This window comes from Alligator mississippiensis, chromosome 12, assembly GCF_030867095.1.
Source record: "Alligator mississippiensis isolate rAllMis1 chromosome 12, rAllMis1, whole genome shotgun sequence".
Lineage (NCBI taxonomy): Eukaryota > Metazoa > Chordata > Crocodylia > Alligatoridae > Alligator > Alligator mississippiensis.
Window position 1 is genome coordinate 14,236,425 of NC_081835.1, and position 27,727 is coordinate 14,264,151.

General features: G+C 42.3%; 1 protein-coding gene across 1 annotated transcript; it reads right to left on the reverse strand.

Annotated features, from left to right (window-relative positions):
• Positions 1-3,886: 3,886 nt before the first annotated feature.
• LOC102561497 (protein SSUH2 homolog) lies at positions 3,887-27,363 on the reverse strand. The gene is made up of 13 exons (XM_006272655.4): positions 27,250-27,363; positions 23,928-23,995; positions 21,538-21,645; positions 19,909-19,984; positions 18,730-18,859; positions 18,240-18,300; positions 16,296-16,420; positions 13,832-13,894; positions 12,726-12,808; positions 11,010-11,102; positions 9,735-9,840; positions 8,367-8,474; positions 3,887-6,898 (listed from the first exon to the last, which is right to left on the reverse strand). The coding sequence occupies exons 1-13, from the start codon at positions 27,312-27,314 to the stop codon at positions 6,758-6,760; spliced, it is 1,227 nt and encodes a 408-aa protein (XP_006272717.2). The 5' UTR covers positions 27,315-27,363; the 3' UTR covers positions 3,887-6,757.
• Between the last annotated feature and the right edge of the window lie 364 nt (positions 27,364-27,727).

Genomic DNA, 27,727 nt, shown 5'->3' on the forward strand with positions numbered 1-27,727 from the left:
AAGTTTTGTGTTATCAGCTCCCTGTTGTCCCTTGCCTGTCAGGTTTGCAGACAGTATGAAGAAGCAGGGAGAGGAAGATTGAAAAACTCAGTATCATCAACAGATGGATGCACTGCATACCTCCCTGCCACCTTTGCCTTGGAGTGCTAGCCGAGGCTGCGGTCTGGCAACACTACCTACCCTCTGAGCAGCAAGCCAGGAAAAGCCTAAGACTGTGCAGGCAGGGTGGGGGTTTAAACCCCTCCCTAATTTGAGCATCCTGCCAGGGCCTGGCCATGGCCCCCCTCAGCTCAGCACTGAAAAAGGGAAAAGAGGGCTGCTCTAGTGCCCCCCAGCTTCTAGCCTGAGCCACTGCAGGCATGTGCCTGCATTTCTCGATTTAAAAGTTAATGTCTATCCACTTGCAAATCGGTTCAAGCTCTGCAGGTTTGACTAACCTGCAAAGATTCAATCAATTCAGCCTCAGGCTTTTTGAATGTCTGTCCCTAGCTGAGATAGATGTCTGATGTGCTTGGGAACAGTCACCTCTACCTTGGGAGTTTAGAACTAATGTCTCAACTAAAATATATCAGGAACACAGTCTACCCTTTGTCATTGGCAGGTGCAGCCCTTTCTGGCTTTGTGTAGACAAAAAAAAAGTCTTTTTTTAAAAACTAAAATGAGCTTCATCCATCTAAATTGATCTGCTCCTTTTTCCTGCCACAGTCCCTGACAATATTTTTACATCAGATATACCTAGCTCTGACCTGTATGGTCTCAGTTTGTGGGTTTAGATGTTAACCCTTTTTTGAACAGCTGTTCTATGACTGAAAGAAACCTTGAACAGGTTTATGCTGAGATGACTTCTTTGCTAGTCCCCATGCACACAAAAGAAAAAGCTAAACTCACAGCTATAGCCACCATCTCAGTACCATGACTGTATAGGGTTCCCTGAGTCAGTCACTACATTAGTGTTTCTGAGTTCTTATACATTCATGATATAAATGTTTCACTAATAATATGTTTCACTAATAATAATATCCTAATACAACTGGACTCGATCCTGCCTCTAGGACCCGATCCAATGGAAATCTTTCCATTGACTTTAGAGCGCCTCCATTCCAGGTCTAACTCTAAACTCTCTGGGTTATAATTATTATTTGGTAGTAAACAACCTATTGCCTATACCACCTGAAAAGAAACAATGCAATGAAGCCTACCAGATTCTCATTTATACAGGTCTAATCTCACAGAAGTGCAATTCCAAGGACCTTTAATGGTGTTATTCCAGAATGTGCCCCCATTTCCTGCTGAGTGACAACAAGCTGCACTTGTGTAAGACTGGTGTGAGCAAGAATATGGCCCACTGAAATTCTTAGAAGCTAAAGAAAAAGGAATATACTGTTCCCAGTGCTATCACTACACACTAGATGGTGCTACAGAACTATAAATGATACAACACCGAAACTAACTTAAACTAACTTACTGAAAAGAGCTTATTGTGAAAATAACATTTTTAGTATATGTTTTTTGAGTAAGTATATTATTACAACAAACTCAACATACTTTCCATTTACTGGTATAAATTCAAAGTCACTTTTCTGAAGTCCAGACCACTAACTCAGATTTCCACCCAAATCCAAATCTGCATGCCAACATTTGTCCCCCTTCTACAGCAGACTGAAATACCAACTTCCTGTACGCCTGTATAGCAGGTCGCTAACAGAGAGATGTTTTCTAAACATCCCCAAATTAAGGCTGCATATTTATAGTTGGTGAAGTGTTTCAGTAGTCACATGATCCTTGCAGCATTCGGTCACTGGATTCTAAAGGAACTGAATCTGGACAGTTTTTTACGGTGCATTTTTTACAGTGTTTAACATTGACTATTATAGTGGAAATTAATGAATTTTGTTACAGGAGTAATTTTGCAATAGCAAATGTCTCTGAAAGTGGGTCAATATTGAGTAAAGAGCTGCCCCCCAAGTGAACTTTTCAGAAATATCTAAATAATTTAGCAAATTAAGTTCTATAGGGCTGAGTTTGTGACATCCCTTCTGTATTTTTGAAAATGTTTCCTACAGTCATTAGCACTGGTTAGCTTATGTCACTTATTGTAGCACCAAGTTGTAGCTTATTTAGTCAAGGACTCCTTTTTGTTCTGTTTTTCTACAGTGCCAAGTACTGGGGCCCTGGTTCATAGCTGGAGATATTAGGTGCAACAACAAGGAAAAAACTACTTGATACCCTTTTGAATTGTTGTTGGCCGTCTTTAAGAACAAAGATTGATTAGAGCTGGTTACCAGACATTTCAGCGCTATTATTGATCCACACAGGTCTGACACTTGTTAGCAGTATGGGAGGCAATTTAAAAACCATTGAATGTTTTAAGTATGTGTATATATAGCTCTGCTACACTTCTTCTTTCAACTATTGGAGCCACTTAAAATACAGAATAAGTATTAAATAAAGCAGAACTTTCTGGTTATATTCCATGAAAAGGATGTGGAAAATAAAAACTGGATTCTTACTAGTATGTGGTTCTTCTGTTAATACAGCTGTCCTGATCAGTCTGTTCCTGACAGGAATGTTACTTATGTACAATGTATTAATATAGCATTTGCATATTAAAATATATGCATATGTGTGTCTAAGAATCACATAGCATCTGCCCTTATCAGTTTGTTTCTGACAGGAATATTACTTACACATATTGTTCTAATGTGACATTTACATATTACAAAAAAGTATCCATATGTGTTCACAATCACATGGCAAGATGAGGTAGGATACAAGCACCCAGAAAAATCCAAGTCAAGACTGTTAAGTATGATAGACTGTGATTGTGAATGGGTAAAAACAGGCATTGTGGATCTTACCCAAGACCACTAAAGTCAAAAGAAAGACTCTTAGGGCGCATCCAGATGAACGAGCACATGCCTCTTGCAGTTTGAAATGTAGCAAGAGGCACGCTGAAAACAAAAAAAAAACCTTCCCTGCACTACATATTTCCAGCACGGGCTCTAAATTTGATACAGGCAACCCCCGCTTAGCGCTCTTAATTGGTTCCTGAACAAATGAACGTTAAGTGAAACCAAAAGTATTTGACTACCTAAGCTGGCGACCGCAATTGTTTTTAATGCCCCAAAATGGTGACTATGTGCGTTATAGCAAAACTCACTGAGCACCAAGTGAAATCAGGTATCAATTTCAAATGAGCATTATAGCAAATTGCTCTAAGTGAAATAGCATTAAGTGAGGGTTGCCTGTACCTGGATTTCCACATAATAGCAACAAAAGACCACTTGCCTCCATGGAAACAGCCCTGCCTCAAGTCCTTTTCTGCAGAGCTGCTGCCCAGTGAGTCAGCCCCCAGCCTGTACCAGTGCATGAGATTGCTCTACCCTAAGTGCAGGACTTTGCACTTATCTTTGTTGAAATTCATGAGGTTTCATTTGATCCAATCCTGTAATTTGTCTAGGTTACTCTGAATTTTACCCTCTGAATACTGTGGGAGGCCATATCAAAAGCCTTGCTAGAATCAAGGCATATCACGTCCTCTGCCCTCCCCACATCCACAGAGCCAGTCATCTCACCATTGAAGGCAATCTAGTTGGTCAGGCATGACTTGCCCTTAGTGAATCCATGCTGAATAATCTTCATTTTAAGATTATTTCAGAATAATTTAAGTCCAGCCTGAATATTAGGCACAGACTCTACTATTGGTGATTGACTGATATTATTGAAGACTAGCTCTGCTGTGGACATGCATTCTATATCATATCTACTGTTTCTATCCACATGCCATTTCCTGGAGAGTGACTAATTAAACCTTGCTATTAGCAAATACTGAGGGTTTATGTGAACATTTTAACATTTTGTCAGTATATGAATCCATAGCCAAAGGGAAATTTGGTATCAGCTTTATTGAAGTGCAGGGAAGTACACAATGCAACTGCTTTTGATGCACTATGTGCAAGTCTACATGTCACTGTATGGTGATGTTGCTACTTCCCCTTGGAAGTACGAAAGCATGGTGCAGTATGGATGGTTACTGTGCCGTGCGCATGGCACATGGTTAGATTTCACTGCTATGTCACCATAGCAGCACACTATACCAAGGGAGGGAGCACACCACTATGGCAATGTAGCTAGTGATCACGTGTAGACCCATGTGATCATTACATCACTACAGTGTGCCTCTATGTCACCATAGGGCTATGTGTAGACACACCCTATTAGTATCTTATGTATCTGGATTAATATCAGGTTAATATGCATTGGTTTAGGATTATTAAAGCCAGTTGCATTATCTTGGTAGGAAGTAGAGCAGATTTTGGCCCATAGGATTACATTATTTCTACTACTATTGATAATGAAAGATAAAGTTTGAGGACTAGTTTCCCTATGCTCCCCAACTCAACTATAGTCCTTGAAACAAGGAAAATCAAATGAAGAGCAAGAATATTTCATAGATTTCATTCACATTCAGGCTGGAAGGGACCCCAGAGGATCATCGAGTCCAGCTTCCTGCCCAGGGGCAGGAAGTCAGGAAGTCAGCAGGGATCATAGGATCCCTGCAAGATAAACATCCAGAAGTGTCTTGAAGGCATTCAAAGTAGATGCTTGAACCACCTCCAGTGGCAGTCTATTCCAAACCTTGGGAACTATTCCAAACCTTGTAGAAGTGGCTTGATGCCTACCTGGCTGGGGTCATTTAAGCCCAGTTTTCTTCCTGCCCAGGCAGGGGTTGGACTTGAAGATCTACAAGGTCCCTTCCGACCCTACTTCTATGATTCTATGAACTTGGACAGTAAAGAAGTTCTTCCTTATGTCCAGCCTGAAATGGTCACAGAGGAGATTATGACCATTCAATCTTGTCAGCCCTTGGGGTGCTCTGGTGAACAGACGTTCCCCCAGATCCTGGTGAACAGATGTTCCCTCAGATGCTGGTGAACACCCCTGATAAACTTATAGGTGGCCACCATATCACCCCTGAGCCTGCGCTTTTCCAAGCTGGAGAGTCCCATGGCTCAGCCTCTAGTCATAAGGTCTGTTATCCTGACCTCTGATCATGTGCATGGCTCTCCTCTGCACTCTCTCAAGCTTCTCCACATCCTTTTTGAATTGTGGAGCCCAAAACTGGATGCACTACTCCAGCTGCGGCCTCACCAAGGCCGAGTACAAGGGGAAAATGATGTCATGGGATTTGCTTGAGAAGTATCTATAGATGCAAGCCAGCACTTTGCTTGCTTTACTAGCTGCAGCATTGCATTGAAGGCTCATGTTCATCTTGTGGTCAGTCATGACCCCCAAGTCCCTTTCATCTGTAGTGCTAACCAGCATAGCACTGCCGAAGCTATGAGCATGCTGCAGGTTTTTCCTCCCAAGGTGGAGAACCTTGCATTTTTCGGTGTTAAACACCATCAGGTTCACGTCTGCCCATTTCATGAGCCTGTCAAGATCTGCCTAGATCACCCTCCTGTCCTCAGGTGTGGATGCATTACCCCAGAGTTTGGTGTTATTGGCAAACTTGGCCAGCCCACTGGTGACACCAATGTCTACATCATTGATGAAGATGTTAAAAAGTAAAGGCCCTAGGACAGAGCCCTGAGGGACCCCACTGGTCACAGTGCACCATGATGATTGACTTCCGTCAACCACCACCCTCTGGGTCCTGCTGCAGAGCCAATTTCCCAGCCAGCAGATCGTGGTGAGGTCGAGGCTACAGTTAGCCAGTTTTTCCAAGAGGTGATCATGGGATACCAGATTGTAGGCTTTTTTAAAGTCAAGATATATGACATCAATCTCTTCCACCTTGTCCAGTTGATAGGTCACCTGGTCGTAAAAGGAAATGAGATTGGTCAAGCAAGACCTACCCACAACAAACACATGCTGGCCATCCCTCAGGATGTTGCCATCAGCTAGCCTGTATAGGGTGGCCTCTTTGATAATCTTTTCCAAGACCTTCCCTGGGATAGAGATCAGGCTGATGGGCCTGTAGTTTGCCAGATCCACTTTCCTCCCTTTTTTGAAGATAGCCACCACATTGGCCTTCTTCCAATTGTCAGGCACTTCACCAGAGCGCCAGGAGTTCTCAAAGATCTGTGCCAGGGGCTGAGCTATGATGTCTGCCAGCTCTTTGAGTACCCTTGGGTGTAAACCGTCAGGGCCGGCTGACGTGAAGGTGTCCAGCCTGTCAAGGTGTTCCTGACAAGGTCAGCTTTAATGGAGGGTAAGGAATCTCCCTTACCCAGGAATAGTGCCATATGTGCTGAAGTAGTGCCATACAAGGTAACATAATTAAATGAAGAGAGATAGTCATGTTAGTCTGAGTCAGTCAGAAGATAGGGTAGATATGCACCTTTATTAAGTAAATGAACAGGATATGTATGCTGTGCATCTGATGAAGTGAACTTGGTACACGAAAGCTTGTGCTCTGTGTAGATATATCTTCTTTAGTTGGTCAATAGGTACATGTCTACCCAACCTTCTGACCATAATTAAACACTATTGTACTCATAGCTGAATTTGTTTTTTACCACTGACAGGGTAGAGGCAGCAACGTCCATAGCAAGACTTCCAGAAAGACTGCAACATGCATGCAGACTCCAATCCTGGAATCTGCTTGCTAGGCCTTCTCATTCTCCCATTCCTTTCCCATTGCACCTCAACCGCAAACTAAAAACAACTGAGCACATTGGTAGATGATGTCTTTGCTTGTTCAGTTCTGGAAAGCAAGTCATCCACCTTGAAGTCCTGAGGACTGATGCATCAGTTACATGATGGAGCAGCAACATTTTTTGGGGTAATTTTCTGCATACACCTCATTTTCATTTCCATAGACATAATAGGAATACAGCGTCCCCTTCCACTCATACTCCACTTGTGTGAGAAAAATCAACTCAATGGTTTGCCTCTAAAAGAGAAAGAGTACAAAGATAATGAATCTGTCTTTATAGTATAAGAGAATGTATAGCCTCTCAGAATTAGATTCTCACAAGTGCTTTATATAGCATTTAGCATATTTTAAACCCTAGAGAATTACTACTTAGTATACTACCCTGGTGGAAGTGTGAATGTTAAGTCCCTGTATACAGGTAGGGAATTTGAGGTGTGAAGACTTGCAAAAGCAACACACAATGATTCAGGTGCAAAACTAATATTTCAACTCAGGAGCACGTGTCTTCCACTCCCATCCTCTAACTCAACATCAATTCTCTTATGTACACTCCTCATTTTACTGAATTTCTTTTAGTTACTGAATTCTTTCCCATCGAGGGTTGATTTTTTCTTGATATTCAGGTGCCTAAGAGAATCCTTTTAATATATAGCATTGTCCAGCTAAATGCAGAGCTTTTTCTCTGATGCTTGAAGAATTTTTTAAAATATCTAAATGGCAACAGTTAGACTTGATAAGCTGATACAGGGTGCATCAAGATGCTTCGCTGCGGAACTGACTAATTAGCTCAGCAGTTAAGCATCATTGTCTACATATCCGTGGCTTTTAGACTGCAGTAAACGAATTAAGTCCACTGTAGGATAGTACTGCTCGACACAAGTACTATCCTACAATGGAGTAGTTAATGTGCAGCAAAATATATGTGCAGGCCTGCTCTACCCCAGCTCAACGTGCTGAGGTCCTGGGTGCATGTGCAAGTGCTGCATTCAGGAGCAATAAACTGCAGCACAAACTGCTCACTGTGCACCCCAGACAGGCAAGGATAGTTGTAGGTGATATCTTTATTGGACCAACTGCATGGTTAGGATAGACTCAAAGGGCGCATCCAGATGAGCATGCACGTGCAGGAGCATGCATTTCCCGCAAAGCAAATAGTTTGTGCCACTGCTTTTTGTCCCAGGGACTGTACCTGCATGTGCACTGCAGCATGCAGCAAATTGACCTAGGTGGGATAAGGGAGGTTGGGTAGAAAAGGCTGGGGCCAGCACTTATACTAGCCTCAGCAGCCTTATCTGGGGTCCTGAGGGCCTCCCTAGGCATCAGTGGCACCGATCTGGCTGCTCAGAGCCTGGCTAGCAGCCAGAACGTAGCTCTGGTTGGCCAGGCTCTGTTTTTGGTGATGCTGCATGCATCACAGCACTTTTTTTTTAGCAGCAGTGTTTTTGACACTGGGATGTCAAATTTTGGCACTGCAAACCACATGCCCAAAGAACTGGACCTGCCCAAAGAACATATTGCTTTCAAAAGCTTGTCATGTCTAACCCAACCATGCAGCTGGTCCAATAGAAGATATTGCCCACAAAAATCCTTGCCTCACACATTTCCTAGACTATCTTGGCAACAATATCACTAACACTGCCTGAAAGCTGATACAGTCTGTTTTCCACAAATTACTTGCCTTGTTGTTAGACTCGGGCTAACTCACCTGTCTCAGCACGCGAGCTGAAGATGCAAACTGAGCATGATGTTGCTGAACAGCATTTTGGGAAGCTTGATTTATGGAAGGATCAGGAAAATTCACCACAGGATAAACCTGGGGAAAAGAGAACATTTAACACAAATACACAAGAGGGATCACAGTTATTTCCAAATATTGGGCCCATCCCAGTCCTGGGTTTCAAGGCACATCAGCAAGCTACACCAATCAACCATGACAGATTACACCATCCGGGTATCTTTCCCAGTCACTTCAGTGGGCCTGCTTGCATGAAGGAAAGCAACCTGCTTGAATACAGTTCTGTAGGATTCAGCTCACATACCTCAAAGTAGCTGTAAAGAAAATGATAGCATTCTTTCCGAGTTTCTTTCCCCAGCATTTTCCAACCCTGAGTATTTAATTGCACTTATTAAAACTAAAGGGTTTGTTGTAAGGTTAAGTCAGACAGGGGGAAGTGCTGTTTTATACCCTATACAGCCCACGTACATGGGTACAGAAAGTATTCTCTGACTCCACCGAATAGGATTCCCAGGGCAGTAACTTGTTCACACTTGACTATAGCTTTGTTTGCAGCCTGTACCAAAATTGCAATGCAGTCACCATCTATCCTGAAGGAAATCAGTGTTTGTCACCTCTTTTGTAGCTGCTACAAAGGTAGGTTTGTGTAAGATGAAGAGCACTCCAGAAACAATTTATTTACCAGGCTCTCTCTAAAGGTGGTCTCTTGCTCTTGCTATTTGTACTTCAGTAACATATGGGGTACTATTTTGCAAAGCACTGTCTGAACACAGAACGAGTTTGAAAGAGGTGCCTTGCTTCTACATGAGCAGCCAGTAGGATAAGAAGAAACTGTATTTACACTTCTACACTTTCTTCTTGAAAGCTCCTGACAACATGTAAACCAGCGGAAAAAAACCTACAACCTACAAAATTTGATCTGATTTCCAAAACCATAGGATTGTCCTCTATCATGAGCAGTGGCCTGATTTCTGAAAGGTGCTTAACATTTCTCAGTTGCCTTGATTTCATGGGATTTGTGATTGCTCAGTGGCTCTGGAAATTATGCCAGCACTGTGGATTAACTAAAAAGATAGTATTTGGCACTAAATCCTTTTATACACACAATTTTCCTTTCTTAATAAAACAAAAATCAAAAGAAAACAAAAAAAATACTGTACTGAAAAAGCAATTGGTGTCATTATATTAGTAAAGAGGAAAACAAAACACTTGGGTTTGGTTTTCAGTTTCCTTTTTTGATTTTTCAAGTGTGAATTCTTTGAAACTCCAACTCAAGTAGCACAGGTTGTTCTGTCATTTTGTCGTTTTAATAGATATAGGAGTGTAGAGTTTAACTACCATGACTTGTTCATCAACAAATATCTTCTCTCCCCTGACAGCTTTGAAGCGTTTGGCAGGAAACCCACATTTCTGGTCCACCACATATTCAAAAATGTTATTTTTCCTATAAGGACAAAGACACAAATATTTCTATTAGTGACTGAAAATGGATTTGAGGCCCACTTCCTAACTTGTTCCTGTATTAAAAGATCACAATATTCCTAAAAGCTGAGTTGTTAGAGGACTTTGTCCATCAATTCATAAGTCCCCAGTAGTCGATGTTTCAGAATAAACACAAGGTTTTAGTTTTATTTTTCTAATGATAAATTGGAGGTGTACTGCGTTCGGCTTTGAGATTTACAGATTACAGTGGCAGTGGGTCTTCGCTTCTGTTATCAACATCAAGGTGGCTTATTTGTCTATGTTCTTTGTACTAAAGTGAATCAGATTTGCACTTTGCTTTCCACTTGGAAAAAGGGATTAATAAAACAATAAACATAGCAAAACTTTGTAAGCAGATGTCAGGGCCAGCTCATGACAAATAAGTGTTAAGGTCAAACCAGCATTAAATAGTCTGGGAATTATAATTCAACGTAGAGACCAAAAGAGTCAAGCAAGATACAGCACTAGCTTAGAATTACCCTCCAATTCTGTAGGGAGGGCCCTCCCTGAATAACTATCAATGATTAGACATTCAGTAATATGATATGGAGCCCATTCCTCACCCATCTTTATTTGCTGTTGGCAGAACACCAGGAGCTGAGCTGCTTACATGGGATCTGTTTAAGTATATAACTGTGATACTATATTTGGAGACGGATTATTATTAAGTTTCCATTCTGCCTTCTGTAAGTTTTCACAAGATCTACCCTAGCTTGCCACAGGCACATGCAAAGGTGATCACACACTTACACTACACAGCTTTCTTCAAATAAGCCTTCCAATACATATATGTGTGTGTGTGTGTGTGTGAGATAGATAGATAGATAGATAGATAGATAGATAGATAGATAGATAGATAGATAGATAGATAGATAGATAGATAGATAGATAGATAGATAGATATCTCAAATGTAGTTGGCTGTTGTGTGTGATGAGCAGTCAGATGCTTGAAAACTCACCATGATCTTGAAGACCCAATGTTTCCCCTCCTGCAGGACATCAACACCCCCAATCTTGCCCTGACCTCTCAGAATATTGGCCTGTTAAATATTGGCCTGTTAAATACTGATTTTGTCGTGGACAGGAAAAACGGAGTGGGGTCTAAGACTTTTTCATTTATATTAGACTTGCCATTTGACTTGCAGCTCAGTGTAAGACAGCATTTGTCCTCTTCCTTGACAGGTATCACATTTCTTGAGTCCCTGACCAGAGCAAGAGATGCATCTGCAGGCAAAGAAAAAGAGCTTCACCATCTGTTTCATTATCACAACAGTAATTTCATATGTATTTCATCTGGTATGTGTATGTGCACACTGACATCAATTTAGCAGTCCAATCCAGATAACATGTATGATTTGGAATATGGTTTACTGCCAGCATGAATCCCCAGTGCAGGAACTGAATTCTCTGAAGTTGTCACCCTACTGACTGGTAACACACAAGTAAGTATTTTCAGAATCAAGTTCTAAATAAATACGGAAAAAAAAAAAGAAAGCTCTATGTGACGTAATCAGTGTAGTCTCTTCTGTTTAACTTCACATTCACCTTCTAACAGTAATTCTCATAGCAACAGTACAATTTCACAGCAATGTATTGGGCAGCTGATGCTACCAAAACACTAAAAAATTTGTTCTCCTAGCACAGAGATTCAGTGCTACCCTTCCAGTATGGATGATGCTTTTGCCACTGAAGCACTATCTAAAAAACAGAGACAATTAACCAAAAGAAAACACCATGATATACAAGTGGAGAGAAAGATCAGTCACAGGGCAAACATCCACCACATGGCTAATGAGCCTGTGGCTCTGTACACCTGTACCTGAGTAAGCACAAGTCCCAAAAATCAGACAGGTCACAACAATGCATACTATTTTAGCTCACTAAGCTAATGGATAGAAAAGTCACAAAGAAATGAAGTGCCAGGTTCTAGGTCCCCCTGGGGAATTGAACCTGAACTGCCAGCATAGCACTCTAACCACCAAGCTGCAGATTAGCTAGTTCCCTTTCCAACCTTCTTCTTGAAGCTGAGCCACTTCACATTACATCTATTACATTTAATATCCATTGTCTAAAATGGATGGAGAGCAGGGAGGACATTTCTGCCCCATTGGCTGCAAGGGTCCAGCCTGGAGCCCAGGCTCCCTGCTTTCAAGGCAGCATTCATCTCATGAGCCACACACTCTCCAAACTGCTCTCTGCCTCCTGGCCCACTCCTGGCAGTCCAGAGTCACCTCCAAAAGGAGAACTGCAGAGGGGACTGGATAATGCCTAATCTGTGGCCTGGTGAGTACTGGACTCTGCTGAGAACTCATGGAAGTCTTAAGAAGAGACCTACAGAAATAAACCATAGCTGCATAGCAGCGAGTCCAAAAAATTGAGGGGGAAACCAGTTTATTCTGACTGGTTATAATTTAAAGAAATAGCTAAACAAATACCACAATGAATCAAAACATTTAAACATTTTGTACACGAAATGCTGAAATGCTTTGATTTCCAGCATTTGGAGGGAGGGGTTGAAAGAATGAATGAAGTCAAGTTCAAAAGATTTTGAGGTCATCCAATCAGCATTTTTCCACCCCAAAAAATTTTGCGGGCAAAAAGCTTTGTCCAGCTCGACTTAGCACAAACTCCCTCCTAAGAATATCTCACGTTGCTTTAGTCTAAAAGAGGACTAATAAGTACTTACACAGCCAAGTTGGGCCCTCAGGTGAGGCTGAGTGACCTAACTCAGAGCTGCCCCTGAACACAGCGGTATGCCACTTCTGCTGCTAACATGCATTAATTAGACCCTGATAATAATTCACCTAATGAATTGCTCAATTGGCTTCTCCTTAAGCATGGACTCACCTTTCGTAGCCACGTCCTGAGCAGTGTGAACACCTGTTATCATGGTCCGTTGTCCGACTACCATGACACACCCAGCACTCTATCTAAATTGATGACATGGAAAAATCAAATAAATACGATCTGACCTGGGCAGCTCGATGATGTTACAGCTCCTATTTCCTTCTATGGGAAGTATAAGGGACCTGGTCAATGGGGAACCTGGGCACAGATAGCCTGTCCTCAGCCCTGCAGGGGAAGGAGGCAGGTGTCAGTGTTTGGATGGCAGAGTCCCCAGCTGCCCAGCTCTGTGGCTAAGACAGCTGGATGTATATGGGGGCTGTGCAGAACCTCCCCTGCCCGGGGTCCACCAAGCAGCTGATCACCAAAGCCCAAGCAAGCCTGCAGCCACACGGCCAGCAGAGCTGTAACTGCTGGCCATGGCAGCAGCAGGCTGCCTGCAAGGCTCCCTGACAGCTCACCACCAAGTGGGCTATCAGGGACCCAGACACTTTGCCTCTGCTTCGCTTGGGTGGGAGGAAGAGCAGAGGACTCTGGGATGCTGGGTGTCCTAGATACTCCTATAGTGCTACGTGTAACTGTACAGGCTTTGCCAGAGACGACCGTGGCAGGGTGCAGGGCCCGGACGCGGCGGTGGCAGGGGGAGGTGAGCGGCTGGATGTAAAGCCAGCCCGGCTCCACCAGGGCACACCATAGTACGCCCCCCCACCCCCAGGGACGGCCTGGACATTACACCTAGAGCTATGAAATACAGATGTTCCTCTTTGAAAGTACAGCTATTCTGTAGCACTTTCAGCATCTCTGCAGTGCTACAAACAGCTTGAATGGCTGTATGCTCCCTTTAATCACTACAAGGATGTATTTGGCACTACAAATGTAACATCTATCCATGGCCTTAGCACCTCACTAGGCAGGTAGGCCCATTAACTGAGGTCACTGTAGCCACTTGGAAAATTCCCTAAGAGTGAACACCTCGCAACCAAGATGATTCTCCTTCCTTCCACCTCAACACTATTTGATCCCAGGTATTTGCCTGAGTCACCTTTTAGCACCCCTCCCCAAGATGCATTCAGCACTAGGAAAGGATTCCTTTGGTTGTGACTACTTACCTGACCTCGCCCATGGCATTTCCTGCAGCGAACCCTACCCGACGCTGCACAGTCAAAACAGCCCTCAAAGTAAAAAAGGAAGATGCTTTAAAGGGAAGCACATGCTTTACATTTCTTTTATTTGGTGCGTACAATATTCTGTCTGGCTGCCTATCCATTCTCAAACAAAATAATATGAAACATTCCCCTTCCCCACCCCCCACCCTATAAAACATGGACGATCAGTGATCAAAGGGTTTCACTAGGGTCTCATCATAGGCACTCATTCTTTGCACTTATCTAGTGTTGTTCGTTCAAGGCTCTTGAAGAGCTGTACAGCTACATTACAGCCATCCTACCGCCGATCCTACATTACACTGCAAAGAACCACATTTCTGTTCTGCAGACTGACTTTTGTGAGAGGGTCCACAAGAACATCGGCTTCAGCCCCTGCAATGTGCCACAACACAAATAGGCCAACGTCCATGGGCATAACTTCTCCCTCATCTTCTGATGATCCCCACCCATCCTTTCCCCACACCCTTTGTTACTCTTCTCCTTATGCTCCCACTCCCCCGACTCTTTTTCTTTACAATATAAACTTGATCTAAAAACTCCACACCTTTTTAAAGTCCTTTTTTCCTATAGAGAAGTGAACAGAGCTTGTCCGCTGAATCTTGTCTGTGGATATTTTCGATTCCATGTAGCCTGATGAAATCAAAAGGCCTTTCCAAAACAGACTGCCAGATTCCAGTCACAGAATTGATTTGGCACTGCTGATTAATCTGAAGCGAGATGGTATGGTTGATTTGGCACTGCTTTTCTTTATCAACCACACCATCTCGCTTCAGATTAATCTCTAAGTTTCTCCCACATATGATAGCAAATCACTAGGAAGAAGATCCGCTCTGTTCTCCAGTCCTGAACACCATTGTGGGCTAAAATAAAATATCTAGGAGTAAAATAACACTCAGCAGAAGCAATAAACACAATCAACTGAAGTGTGATAAGGAAGCCAATCTCAATTTATGCCTTTTCAATTTCGAAGCTGGCATCAAAAATGAAAACCTGAAAGTTTTCTTCCCTTATTGAAAGAAGAAAGCAAAAAGAAAATATTTCCTATTTGATGGCACTGCCCAGCATTCAAAACAAGAGAAAAGCTGTCACTAGCGGTTTTGCAGGATGTGTCAGTACAATGTTCAGAGTTTTCTCCTCTGTCGAATTTTCCACATTTTCAAATAACTGCAGTTGCATCAAGCTGTTGCTCAAAGGCATATCTACATAAATAAGTGGAGCAACCTCACTGGTGACAAGTTTATTCTGGTTCTCTTCTTCCTATCAAAACTATCAGAAGAAACCAAACCTTCTTTGTTACGTAGGTTATTTCCAGAAGCAACCTGGAAGAGCATTCCCAACCAGATTTTGATACATCACTTGGAAGCAAAACAATTAATTTCAGAGATCTTAGACACAACTGCCTTTGTCATGTTGTTGGCTTCTTTGGCTCTTCTTTTATGATATTTAGCTCTAGAAAGACATGTCCTTTTTCACAGAATATTGTCACTATCATTTTCAGTTTTGATGCAGGCAGCTTTATCACTGAAAACCACTACTCGCTTGCACCTGTGAACAAACACAAACTAGTCCAGGAGCTCCTAAATAACTATATACTGACTTAACCAAACTGCCTCTGGCTACGATCACGCATTATATACGAGTATCATGCAACAAACTGCAATGTGCTAGATGTTAGACTATTTTATTCCTGGATAAAATGGCAGACCAGACACAAAGAAAACAGCAACTTTGTGGCATGGAAGTATCCTGTGATAATTTTAATGTGCGACCAGTTAGCATGTGAGAATTTGTTGCATGAAACTCATATAACGTGTGACAAATGTACTATTTGCCCGTGGCCTGTTATAGAAAGCACTTGGTGTCTCCGGTTGTTCAACAGCAAACTCTGAAATGTTGTCACTTTGCCAATTTTTAGAGAATTATTGCCAGCAAATACTAAATGTTTTACATGTGTATCCCTAACTTTGCCTACTTCACCTATCCTGGAAGCTGGCACGGCGTCTCATTGTGGAAGGATTGCAAGGTCTGAAGCCAGAACCTGTTTTACTGTACACAGGCTTTGGGACAGTTGCCCTCACTTCTTTCTCTATGAATGAGATTTTCAGATATATTCAGCACTGCCCTACCTCTGTTCCCAGTGAGCGCCATGATAAGTACCACCACTGTATTCAATGGAAGAACAATTAAACCAACTCAGAGTAAGATATGATCATAGGCTCAGAAGACTTCAGTTTCCTGTTTAATCCAGGGCTTCCAACACACCTTTTAACTAGCCACTGTGCATTTCTATCTGTCGAAACAGTGACAGCATAGCAGTGAAGATAGAAAAATACCCACCTTTTTATTTTTTAAGCATATAAACTGGTAATCTTGCCAAAACACAGTATTAGATTATTTATTATTATACCTTTACTAATGATGTGTGAGGTACTTTGACTCTCTGTACGTGATCTGTGAACATAGAAGGAACTTCCACCTGTATATTCCACAGCAGCGGGGGAACGCCAAGCATACAGGAGTCAACAAATTCACCTGCAGCAGACAAAATTGCAGTGAGTACAAAACACTAGATATCTTCTGAACTTGCATTTAAGTCATGCCATATCTGTGCCTATTCTCTTGATTTCCTGTTAAGATGATTAAGTCAGATATCAAGAGATCCCTCTGTTAATCTATACTAATTTTCCACTCTATTCCATTAAGCAAAGTTATATAAAACAATGTGATTACACTCATAATCCTACTAAAATATACATAAATCCTACTAAAATATTAGCCACTAATTTACATTTATCCAACTGTTTAGAATTAATCCTCCCCAATTTTAGAGACGCAGTCTCATGAGCAGACCCCGTTGAAATCGTTGGTAGTAAAGTTCATTCATAAGTGTTTATAGATCATTATTAATCACAAGTGCATTATTCAGATTTTAACAGTAAGTCTACTTAGCTCTCAATAGTACTTTACATCAGTAGATTTTGACGTGCTTTGTAAAGGAAGCTACTATCATTACCCACATTTTATAGGTAGGGAAACTGAGGCATAGAGCAAGAACTGGAAGAGTTAGGTGTAGGAGTCATGCCTTCTGGGTTACAGTCCAGTTCTTTTAGTTTCTAGGCCATATGCACTTGGCTCCATGTCCAGTTTGCCTATAAAAGTGTCTCTGACATACAGAATGGGCACTGATCTTAAAAAGAACAAAGTTATACACCGTGTGAAAACCAAATGCAGTGCACTCGTTTCTACTTTCTTCCTGTGGAACAGTGCTTTTTCAGACCCAAATTTAATAAGGTCCCCAAATAATTTCTGTCAGTAAAGACATAGTGCTTCTAGAGACAGCCAAAAAACCCAAAAAACATCCTTAAAGGTCAAGTAATTTTTAAACTACAGATTTCAAAAAAGGAATTACTTTTCTTATTCAAATGCTTTATTAAACTGAAAAAAAAATTAGGGGCAAGAATTTCTGTAGTTGACATCTTTTATTAGGCCAATTGCACAGTTGGGATAGACTTAGACCAGGTTTTGGTATCATTTTTGCAGTTTGTCTTTGGTTCCTCCTTCCTCTGTCATACTATTTTTTCATTTTGCAGTAAAGCTGTGGAGCCAAGACTTGTGCTTGATGCTGTACAAAAACAGGGGGAGAAAAGGCAGTCTTTACTCCAGCTAGCTTACAATCCATGTTAAAATGAGGGACCACAGGCAGATATGTTCTTATCTCCTTATTTTTTAAATTTTCCTGTCTTTTTTTCTGAAAAAAAAGGGGTGTGGGAGGGGGGAGAAGACCTGAAAAAAGACTACTGAAAATGTTTCATTCTAAGATGCAACAAAAAAACCTAATTAAAACAAAAAGTTTTAAAACTGAAATTTCCTTGTAAATATTTCGTTTTAAAACAATTTTAAAAAGAATCCTTCCAGGTGAAAAACTGCGACCCACTCTAGACACGACATAAATGCAGAACCCAAATGTCTTCCACTTTGCCATCTCCTAGTCAATGTTGCACCTCTTTTGTTGTAAATGTATGTGAAATACAGTCTAATTAAGTGGAAAAGCTTCAGTACAGCTCAGCAGAACGTTCATTAGTTTTCTTCAAGTATTTAATGTATCTCCATATCCAAGACAGAAAATTCATGAATCAAAAACTATCATGCTTAGTACGTATAATGAAGGGTCATAATATTTCTATAAGGGTCTATTGTATTATTAAAAACTGCAGTTAGGCAGCTGATTAAGAGGCCACATTTCCTCAGCACATTATTCACTGTCTTCTCATAGAAATGTGTGTCACAGTCATGAAAACATTTTCATTAGAAGAGAAAAACCGTATAAGATTTATACCAGGAGCCTGCTTACCATTGTAAGGCACCGTTTTCACGTCCGTGCACCTCGTTTCAGTAAAAGTCTCCAGGGAATACTAAAAAAAAAAAAAAAAAAGAATTTCATTACAAGATATAAACAAAACAAAAGTAACAATTCCAGTGTAGGAGCTAGGAGGTTATTCATACAGCCCATTAAAAAAAAAAATCTAGTTAAGACTACAGCTGTGTAGTCTAAGAAACAAGCCTTTCCATTGACCAAAAGGCCATCGCAATGCAAACAAATAATTAACCTACAATAGAAGGCTCTAAACCAAGCCATTGCTGAAGATTTATACAGTAATTAGGACAGGTTTGTATTCCTTGTTATTTCTATCTCTTATTGCCTTTCCTTTCTGTTTCCCCTACAATGTAAAGCATGCCAAGATCTGTCAAAGAAGGCCTCAGTCAAGTTGCTATTGCAATCAGTGGGAAAAATTCCACCGACTTCAATCTGTCTCAGACCAAGTTGTAAAAGATGAACTTACTCTGTAGGTGTTAAATGGCTTTAGATCCCGAAATACCATTTCTACGGCTGGGGCTCTGCTATAGCACAATTTACTGTCTGCATACTTTATGAGAGCATCTTTGGCTATATCTTCTGAGACAGCAGGAATGCTAAAACATAAGCAAATAAAAGACAACAGGGGTAAGAGACTCTGGAAGTGTGAACTGGTTTAACAAGCTGTAGATCTTCAGAGGGATTTCTGTGCACTAAATAGCTGCCTCTTCTGTTTCAGAAGGCACCTCAACACCACACATTCTCCCGCTCAAGCGTTCAGCCAATTTAAAATATTTGCTGGAGTATAAGATGAAGTCTGCCCCACTTCTCCCCAACCCCTGGGGAAAAAAGCACCTTGTCTTATATTTGCATATGAAGTGGAGGGAGGGGCAGGCAGCCACTGCAACTCTGACTCTGGCCCTGAGCTCAGGTTTGGGCCACAGCAGCCTCCTGCTCCCCGCTCCACTTCCCCTCTGCACTGCATTGTCACACGACAGCAAAAATGCTGTACGGGATGACTTGGTCTACAAGCATCAGGTCTTGGAAAATCCAGATTCTCCTAAAAAGTCAAATCACAGGGATACCTCAAGCTGTCTACTCTCTCAGCCAAAGACGTAAGCTACAACTGTGGCTTACTGCAGAAGGGTTTGTCCTAAGGATCAGTTACAAAGGTACATGGGACCATATGCAAATGTTAGACACACTTATATACAATCCCTGGGTTTGCTGACATAGGTCTACGTGCACACAGAGGTGCTCATGCTGATCGTGGCTATGCAAATATATCTTGATGTGCCCTTGTAATATAGGGACTCACTATCTGAGAAGAGTGAAAATGGAGACAAGCCGTCCAGAACACAGAAGACCAAAGCTTGACTGGTTCTTGACCCTTCTTGCCTGGTTTTTGGCCAAAAAGCCTTCACTCTTCTTTTGAGAAGCAAGCCAACTGTCTGTCATGGTCATAGGATCCTAGAAAAGTAGGCTGGAAGGGATCTTCAGAGGTCACCTAACCACACCACCAGAAGCAGGATCATCCCTATCCATGTTGGCTTCAATATACACATGCACCAATTGTTCCTCACTAATATCAATGCCCTTATTTTGTAAAGGATGTAAGATCAACATTATCCATTGCCGTTACACTAAACGAAGATGTGCAACTTACTTCCAGTTTGCTTGTGATGGAGGTGGCCCATCATCATGCTTGTTAAGCAACTCTGGTGGGGGTGGTACGTCGCTTCCTGTAGTGAGAAAATGAAAAAGAAGTTGGTGCTCTTTCTCCCTCAGCTCCTGTCCAGTATAGACAGAAGGATAAGCTACGCTGATTCCTTTCCTAGCCCATGAGATCTTTTTTTCCAGCCAGCACAGGAGACCAATGAAATGTCAGAGGAAAAGTGATCCAATGGGGGGAAGACAGTAGGGTCATGCAAAGCTTCGGTCCCTAATTCAATTCGGCAGGGATTCGGCCCTATACGGTGGCCAAATCTCCGAATCCAAATCAAATCAAAAGACCCTTTAATCTCTCCAAATCAATTCAGAGAGATTCAGAAATATTCAGAGATCTAGACACAGACACAGCTTTATATGTTTTTTCTACATACCTCAAGGTACCAGGCAGCTTGTGAATGCTGTGGTGCTGGTGTGCATGGAGTGTCCCACAGAAGTTCGGGGGGCTCCCCAGCGTGCACGGCAGCAGACCCGGAAGTGGACCAGAAGCACTGCCCCCCCCCCCCACACACACACATCCCGCGCTGGCTCAGCAACTGGTGCCTCCTGGGTCTGGGGGAAGCACCCAGGGTCCCCCCACAGCCGATCACCAAGCCAGGGAGGCACGGGGGGCAGGCCCCAGCACACTCCCCAGTGGAAGAACTTCCAGTCAACTTCCAAATTCGCCATCGAGCATGTGGAGGGCCCCCCTTGTGCTCCTGTGGGATGCTCCATCCACCCCAGCATTGCAGCGTTCACAAGCCATGCTGGTACCTTGAGGTATATAGAAAAAACATTTAAAGTCTTGCCTGCATCCGAATCACTGATTCTCTGAATCTGAGTTGAATCTTCAGATTCGGATAAATCCAAATCAAATCAGGGACAGTGATCCGAATCAACGAATCAAATCACTGTCCCTAATTCAGGCCGAATCCAAATCCAAATTGAACAGGGATTTCATATACCCGTAGAAGACAGTGAGAAGTATTTCAGTAGAGACAAGAGTGGCAATTGCTTGAAATTACAACTTCAGCATGCCTTTCCTTTCTATTTCCCCTTAAATATAAAGCAGGCCAAGATTCAAAGTGTTGAATCAGCTCCTATTGCAATCAATGGGAAACCTTAAAAACCTTGACAGCTGTTTGATCCCAATGGACTACCTTTCCCATTCCACCCATCACTTGATAGAGATTGATTTGGGCAGGAAATGCTGCATGATTCTTCCATGAGTTCTCTTATTTTTAGTATAAAAACAGTGCTGATTTGGGAATTAATTGAATGAAGAACAGCACAACCTGTGCACCTAATTGCATCTTTATCTTTAATGCTTTACACTGGAAAGAAAAGTTATAGTAGAAGGTCAGGTGAAATGAGTCACTTTCCCAAATATGTTCTAGTCATCTAAATGCTAAGCCTTCAAAATGTCAGGGATAAAAGAACACATTTGGGAATATAAAAAATACCTGCAGTGACAAGCACTTGTTACAAAACACTCAAAATTGTTTTAGAGGAATAGACACAGCCACAGAAAAAAAAGTCATAGTATAGTGGAGGTGAAGGGAAGGAAGGGGAACAGATGTGTACTTACCACTATTTCTCAGGAATGTGCCTTCATATTCAGACTTGTAGTCTATCAGATGAGGGTGGGGAGCAGAAGGTACTTCTGCTTGAGTAGTGTGATAAGGAGCAATGGCATCTAGTGTACAAACAATTTAGCAGTAGAAAATTATCATAATGTTCTTATTCAACCATGCAACAACTCAATGAGGAACCTAATGGATACAGGGAGTACTGCCTTTTGGGCTCAGGTCTCTACCCAGTTGTATCACACTTCTCTGTCTATGCAAAATAGGACTGAAATCTCGTACTGAAATTCTGTTTTCGTGGAAGCTCTGGCATTTTGATTCTTGCTGCATTGGAAATGACACCAAGACTTCTCTTGCAGACTGTCATTCTTTCTTCTTATGGCTCTGGCCAGAATAAGGCAGCATACACACGCACAAAATGAAGTATACCCTGGGGAAATATATTATTCTTTTTTCTTTCTGTACAGATAAGCTGTGGGCAAACACCCAAGTCAGCTCTCTTCAATGAAGTCCAAATTTGGGTGGCTGAAACAGATATGGAAGGGGAACTCAGGGGTTGGTTTTAATCTGCCCGTAGCCAACCATGACTCATGCTACTCAGTAGCAATATATCTGCATACTTCCAGAGAAATACCACAAGATTTCAGAAGGTCCCATGTCAAGTCTTTTTATCTAACACAGCAAGGATAATATGAGGAATCAAAGATGGGGGAGAATCAGGTGGTAAATGTATTCTCAGGTTCAGATAAATTGAGCTCTTCAGAAGAAATAAAGTCTCTTGCTGTGTTTAGCTCCAATGTATTGGGCCAAGGTAGATGTTTTATTTAAAGCAATTTCACAAGCACCAACCTTGAAAGCAAACAATATAAATGACTCTGCACTGACTGGGCACTGTTTCCCATTGACGAAGATGATTTTGGAGTTCCTAATAAAAATAAGAACTTTATACAAAAGTCCATTTTCAGCTCCTCAGCAAATACTGACTCAGCAAACAGGAAGTTGTGTTTCCTCAGGGTTTGAGCTCCTGAGGAAATCCACAAATGATCAAAAAAACCCGATTGTTAGACCCCGACTCCATGCGGCGACCAACGACTACGGAGACGATGATCCAATCACTCATGAGTCCTGCTACTCATTAGCCAGAGCACGCAGGGAGCAAATGCTACTTGCACACATTGCTCACAACAGCTTTATTCAGAATGGAGACGGCTTCGGGCGCGCTCCCTCACAGACACCCAGTCTATGAACACAGGGAGCAGCCACGAACAGTAGTTTTTCCCCATATTTATACACTTTGGTTTATACTCATTAGCATTCACTCTACCCTCGCCCCTCCTATGTTCCACCCATTTCTCCTCCCATCTCAAGCTCCACCTCTGTTTACTGTTTGCTTCATTAGCATGGAAGTGCCTATGCATTTTACACATTTACACGTCTTTTTGCTATGAGCGCATGTCTAAGGCCATGAACTCCCTTCTTTCGGTCAATGGGCAGACTTTGGAGGTTTCTTTACCAATCACCATTCACCCACTTTGCATATGTTCATTTTGGTTACATGTTATCTTCCACATTTCAATTTGTTTTTCTGTCCAATATTGTGCCATCTCCACTCTTTTTTGGGCCCCTGTATCTTATCTTGTTCCTTGCTGTAGCACACAGACTTAATTGCTGCTTTTTTCCAGAAACATGGTTAACACAATTAAAATGGTTACCTAACATAAACACTCATAAACAAAATCTTATATATAAAAGCTACATACCTCACAAAAATACTATTATATGGTTAAAACCTACTTGCCTAAGCATTCACAAAGTTACTTTTAATATATTATTCTACCTTGTGGTCAGCAGCCTTGCTGAGACACAGATTAAAGCCTTGTTCCAGCTGCAGGTCCAACGCTCCCCAAAAATCCACATACCCTAACACCTATCTTTTATATGCAGTACTAAAAATTGAGTTTCTTTTTGTCCTACTCAGAGAAAGAGCTCTCTCTCATAAAACCTGCTGTGTCAGTAACCCTGAAGAGTTAGGTCTAATTAAAGAGTCATCTTTAAATGGTAACACTTAGTAGTGCAAGTATGCAACAGGTCCTTCAACAAATTCTGAATTACTTGGCCAGTACAGCTAGCTAAGTGGGTTGTAATTCTAAGGTACATTAGCAGAAATGTTAGGACCAGATTGTAACCAGATTGATTTCAGATAACTTCAGAGGGTGTTTAAATGATATGGACAGGTTTTTAGTTGAAGTAAATCGGCGTAGCCTTACTTTATAAATGGAGTTTTGCTGATTAGCAACAACTGAGGATATGGTAGCAATATAATTTACAATACATTCTGGACATCTGTTTTGCACGCTCATCATGATAGTCATGGATTGCTAAATTTCCATACCGAAGCGTTCTTGATTGGTTACTTCATGGCTCTGATGAACAGCTCCATAACTCCGATGATTCACACCTCTGGTCAAAATAAAAAACAGACAGGTAAACAGATGTAGCAATAAATGCATGGAAAGATGGCAATGCAGCTACAGACATGGAGAAACAAGAAAAGTGGAGCAATGCTGAAGGACATAAAAAGCAAGATCCTAAGAAAAATGCTTAACTCTATGGAAATGCTAAGTCCTCATCAATTGAAAAAAATCAGGCTGCTAAATCAGGAATTAGGTAACTAGCTTCTGTTGAGCAACCATTCATTTGAAAGATATAAAGTGTGGTAGCTTTGTATTTCACAAGTCAAGTAAGATATAATTCTAATTTACAGACTGCTGCACATTGGCTTCAAGAAATATGACACCTGTAAATTGATGGATATTCCTATGCAGATTCTGAAAGAAGACTTCTGATGCAATTAAATGTCCATTTCTTGAGAAAAAAAAATTAAAACATAATTGACATCAAATATAATAATGTCATTGAAGATGTCACGCACAAAGGAAATTGGCATTTTCATTCTGAACCCTGTCTTCAGATATGTAAAATTACCCTAAAAAAATTGATCTAAGATGAAATGGTGTAATAAATCTGTCTCTTATTAGCCTACGCAATGCCCTTGACATTTTGTATTTCTAAATAATTGTCGGGGCACAGAATACTAGCTTTCGTACATAAAGCAACTGCCAAAAAGTTTCTCGGTATGTGAAAGTTCAGTTTAAAGATTTCTGTGAGATCAAAAACTTAAAACCAAACTGGAATGATTCTGCAAAAGCAGGGACCAAATAATACATTTACACAACTAAACTAAGTCTGTTTTCATGGTCAACACTTGAAATACAAGAGATCAGAAGGAGTCAGTGCTTACACCTATTTCATATTTCATTATCATCGCATTTCTATCTGAGTCTGTGGCTGCGGTTAGTGTCTGGACGAAGAACAGTTGAATGAACCTGAAACAAGGAAAGGCTACGGTGATAATGATAAGAGGGAAGCACAGAGAAACTTCCTCCATAGCGTCACTCTCCTATGAAGGCATCAAGCATCACATGGGAAACGACATTCAGCTGGAATGACGGAATAGTCAGCTGCAAAAGAAAACTCAAGGGGCGCGTCCAGACAGCGCACACGTGCCTCTTGCAGCATGTCAAACCAGTTTGAGATGCCACAAGAGGCATGCTGAGAATTAAAAAATGTTCCCGACACTGAATATTTGCAGTGCAGGCTCTGAATTCAATATGTGGATTTCCAAGTATCAAAAACAAAACAAAACAAAATAAAAAAACCCAGAAAAAAGCGGAGCAGGGCATGATTCCCCAGCATGCCGTGAGGCAAGCCAGGGCTTGGACCTCCATAGATGTTCTGGCATCCAGCCAGAGCATCTCTATGGTGCCCCTGCTGAACTAGCACGTTGCATTTGTGTGCCAGGGGCAAGCAGGAGCGGAGCAAGGCTGCGGTATGACCCGGGCTCCATCCCAGGTAAGGAAGGACTGGGGAACTGTGGGGTGGGGGTGGCTGCAGAGGCAAGTGCCACACTGCAGCCCTGCCCTGTGCCCACACCAGTGTTGGGACATGTGGCCCCAGCTTAGGGGGCTGGGGGCTCGAGGCCACTTGGGGAGTGTGATGGACTAGAGGGAGGAGTGCTTTTGGTAGGAGAGGCCACCAGAGCCGGGCTCTGCCCCACTAGAGCAGCCGGTGCAGGGGGAAACCAGCCTTGGAGGAAAGAGCCCAGCTCAGCCCCGATCCCCAATCGAGGGCTTCCCAGGGACAGTATGGGGCAGGGAGCAGAACAGCAAGGGTTGGCACTGCTCAGAGCCAAAAAGCAGCTGGAGGGACAGTTGCAGCAGGACTCACGTCCTGGTGCTGGGAAAGAGCTGCAGCTGCGAGGAAGCTAGTGGGGGGGAAGGGGCTGCGTGTCGGGAGTGAGGGGACTGTGGGGCGGGGGCTATGGGTTGAGAGTGAGAGGCAAGGACAGGGTCATGGCACCGGCATATCAGTGCTGCTCAGCGCCGCACATAATGGTGAGCAAAGGGGCAGCTTTGATTTTTCTATGACAAGAAAAACAGAAGTAAATGCCAAAGTGTATAGATATTTAGAATCCATTTTATTATGATGATAGAGCCACTGCTAGGCTTCCTAATTGCTTTACACTTGTAAATATATCAATAAAACATTGCCCAACCGATCTCTATAAATAGTGGCATTTCAGCATTTCATTTTAATAGTAAAAGAACACTATTTTGGGTATTTTAAAGAGAGAATTTGGGTTTCTTATCAAAGATTTTGCAATTTTTAAACAGGAAACACCAGGATCTCTGCTGCTTGCCAAGGCAGGTTTTTATACTGCTGGGGGCAGCACAAGTGCTGGCCCCAGGACCTAGCTCCCTCTGGCTGCAGATCCAGGAGGAGCTGAGCAGGGTCATTTTGCCACAAGTGGCACAACGTGCCCCACACCAAAGTGTATGTCCAAGCATGTGCAATTAGACAAAAATCCCTGGCACAAATTTGTGCCACTCCTGTTTGAGCTGCTGCAAGCGTACATGCCTGCATGTGTGGACGTGCCCAAGTGGATCATAATTTTAGAGGAATTGTGTCTGTTTCCACCAGCACAGGATGTGGCCCCTTTCAACATGCCTTGAAAGTGGAAACATTTAGTATAGAGAATAGAAGGTGGCTCCTCTTCTATCATTTTAGGCCCTAAAAGACATTTAATGTCAGATCCTGGATGCAGATATCATGGCCCTGTCCTTCCCCAGGACATTTCTTATGCAACCCTGTTGTTGTGAGAGCTCTTTGCACCCAACTCAAAGAGATCATGTGGTCTGTGCTTAAAATCCTGTGACCCACTCAGCCCTGCCATTTCCAGTTCAAACTCAAAACAAACACTTTCCATTACTATTTGCCATCAGGGAAGATCTCTCCCAAGGCTCAAGGGTTGATTTGTGTGTAAACAAAAAAGATTTCCTGACTTCCTTGGAGAGGAGGAAAGTGGACTTCTAAGATCACAGACCAGGGGATTTCCGTCTTGTTCAAAGGAGGGAAAGTTAATTTGTGGATCGTATAATGAGAGGGAGGCATTTTGCCAGATCTCTGAGTCCCATGTGCCCAGTTCTCAATCTCTGTTCCTCCTAACAGTGTGTTTCAAAGGCAAACCCCCAACCCCTATGCAAGCAGGGATCCAGCACGCTGAAATGAAAGTAAAACAAAACAGCTCTGGCAAAGGGCCTTTCAGGGGGAACCAGACCTGTCCCAAATAGGAGCTGGAGAAGTAAAGCCCTTACCTGATTGCCTGACCCTCTGTTGCCATGCCAGCTGTGAAGATCCTGAGGCCTGGAGCACAGCTCATATGCTCCTAATTGCCTCAGAGTCAGTTCCTGGCATGCCAGTGCTTTCGCTTTCAGGAAACCAACCCTCCTCTGCTTTGCTTACTTCCTCTGCACTCTTTATTTGCTGGTTTGCAGAAGTTCATTCTCATTTTCTTTTCATATGTAATTGTCCAGTGCATTTACAGAGGGAAGCGTTGGCAGAGAATGCTGCTCTTCCATTATGGCCATGCGTGATCCCAAATAAGGATGCTCTGGACCTCTGACCCCTATGCTAGGGGTACATTTGTGGTGGCAATGCACAATGCTGTTGCTGAGCTCTTTACAGTAAGTACAAAAGTCACAATATCATAGGCACTCCATGGGTGATTTTGACTCATCTTCTGAGCTAGGTTGTGCCAAACAGATGAATGACTTATCCCTGTCACTGGGGTGA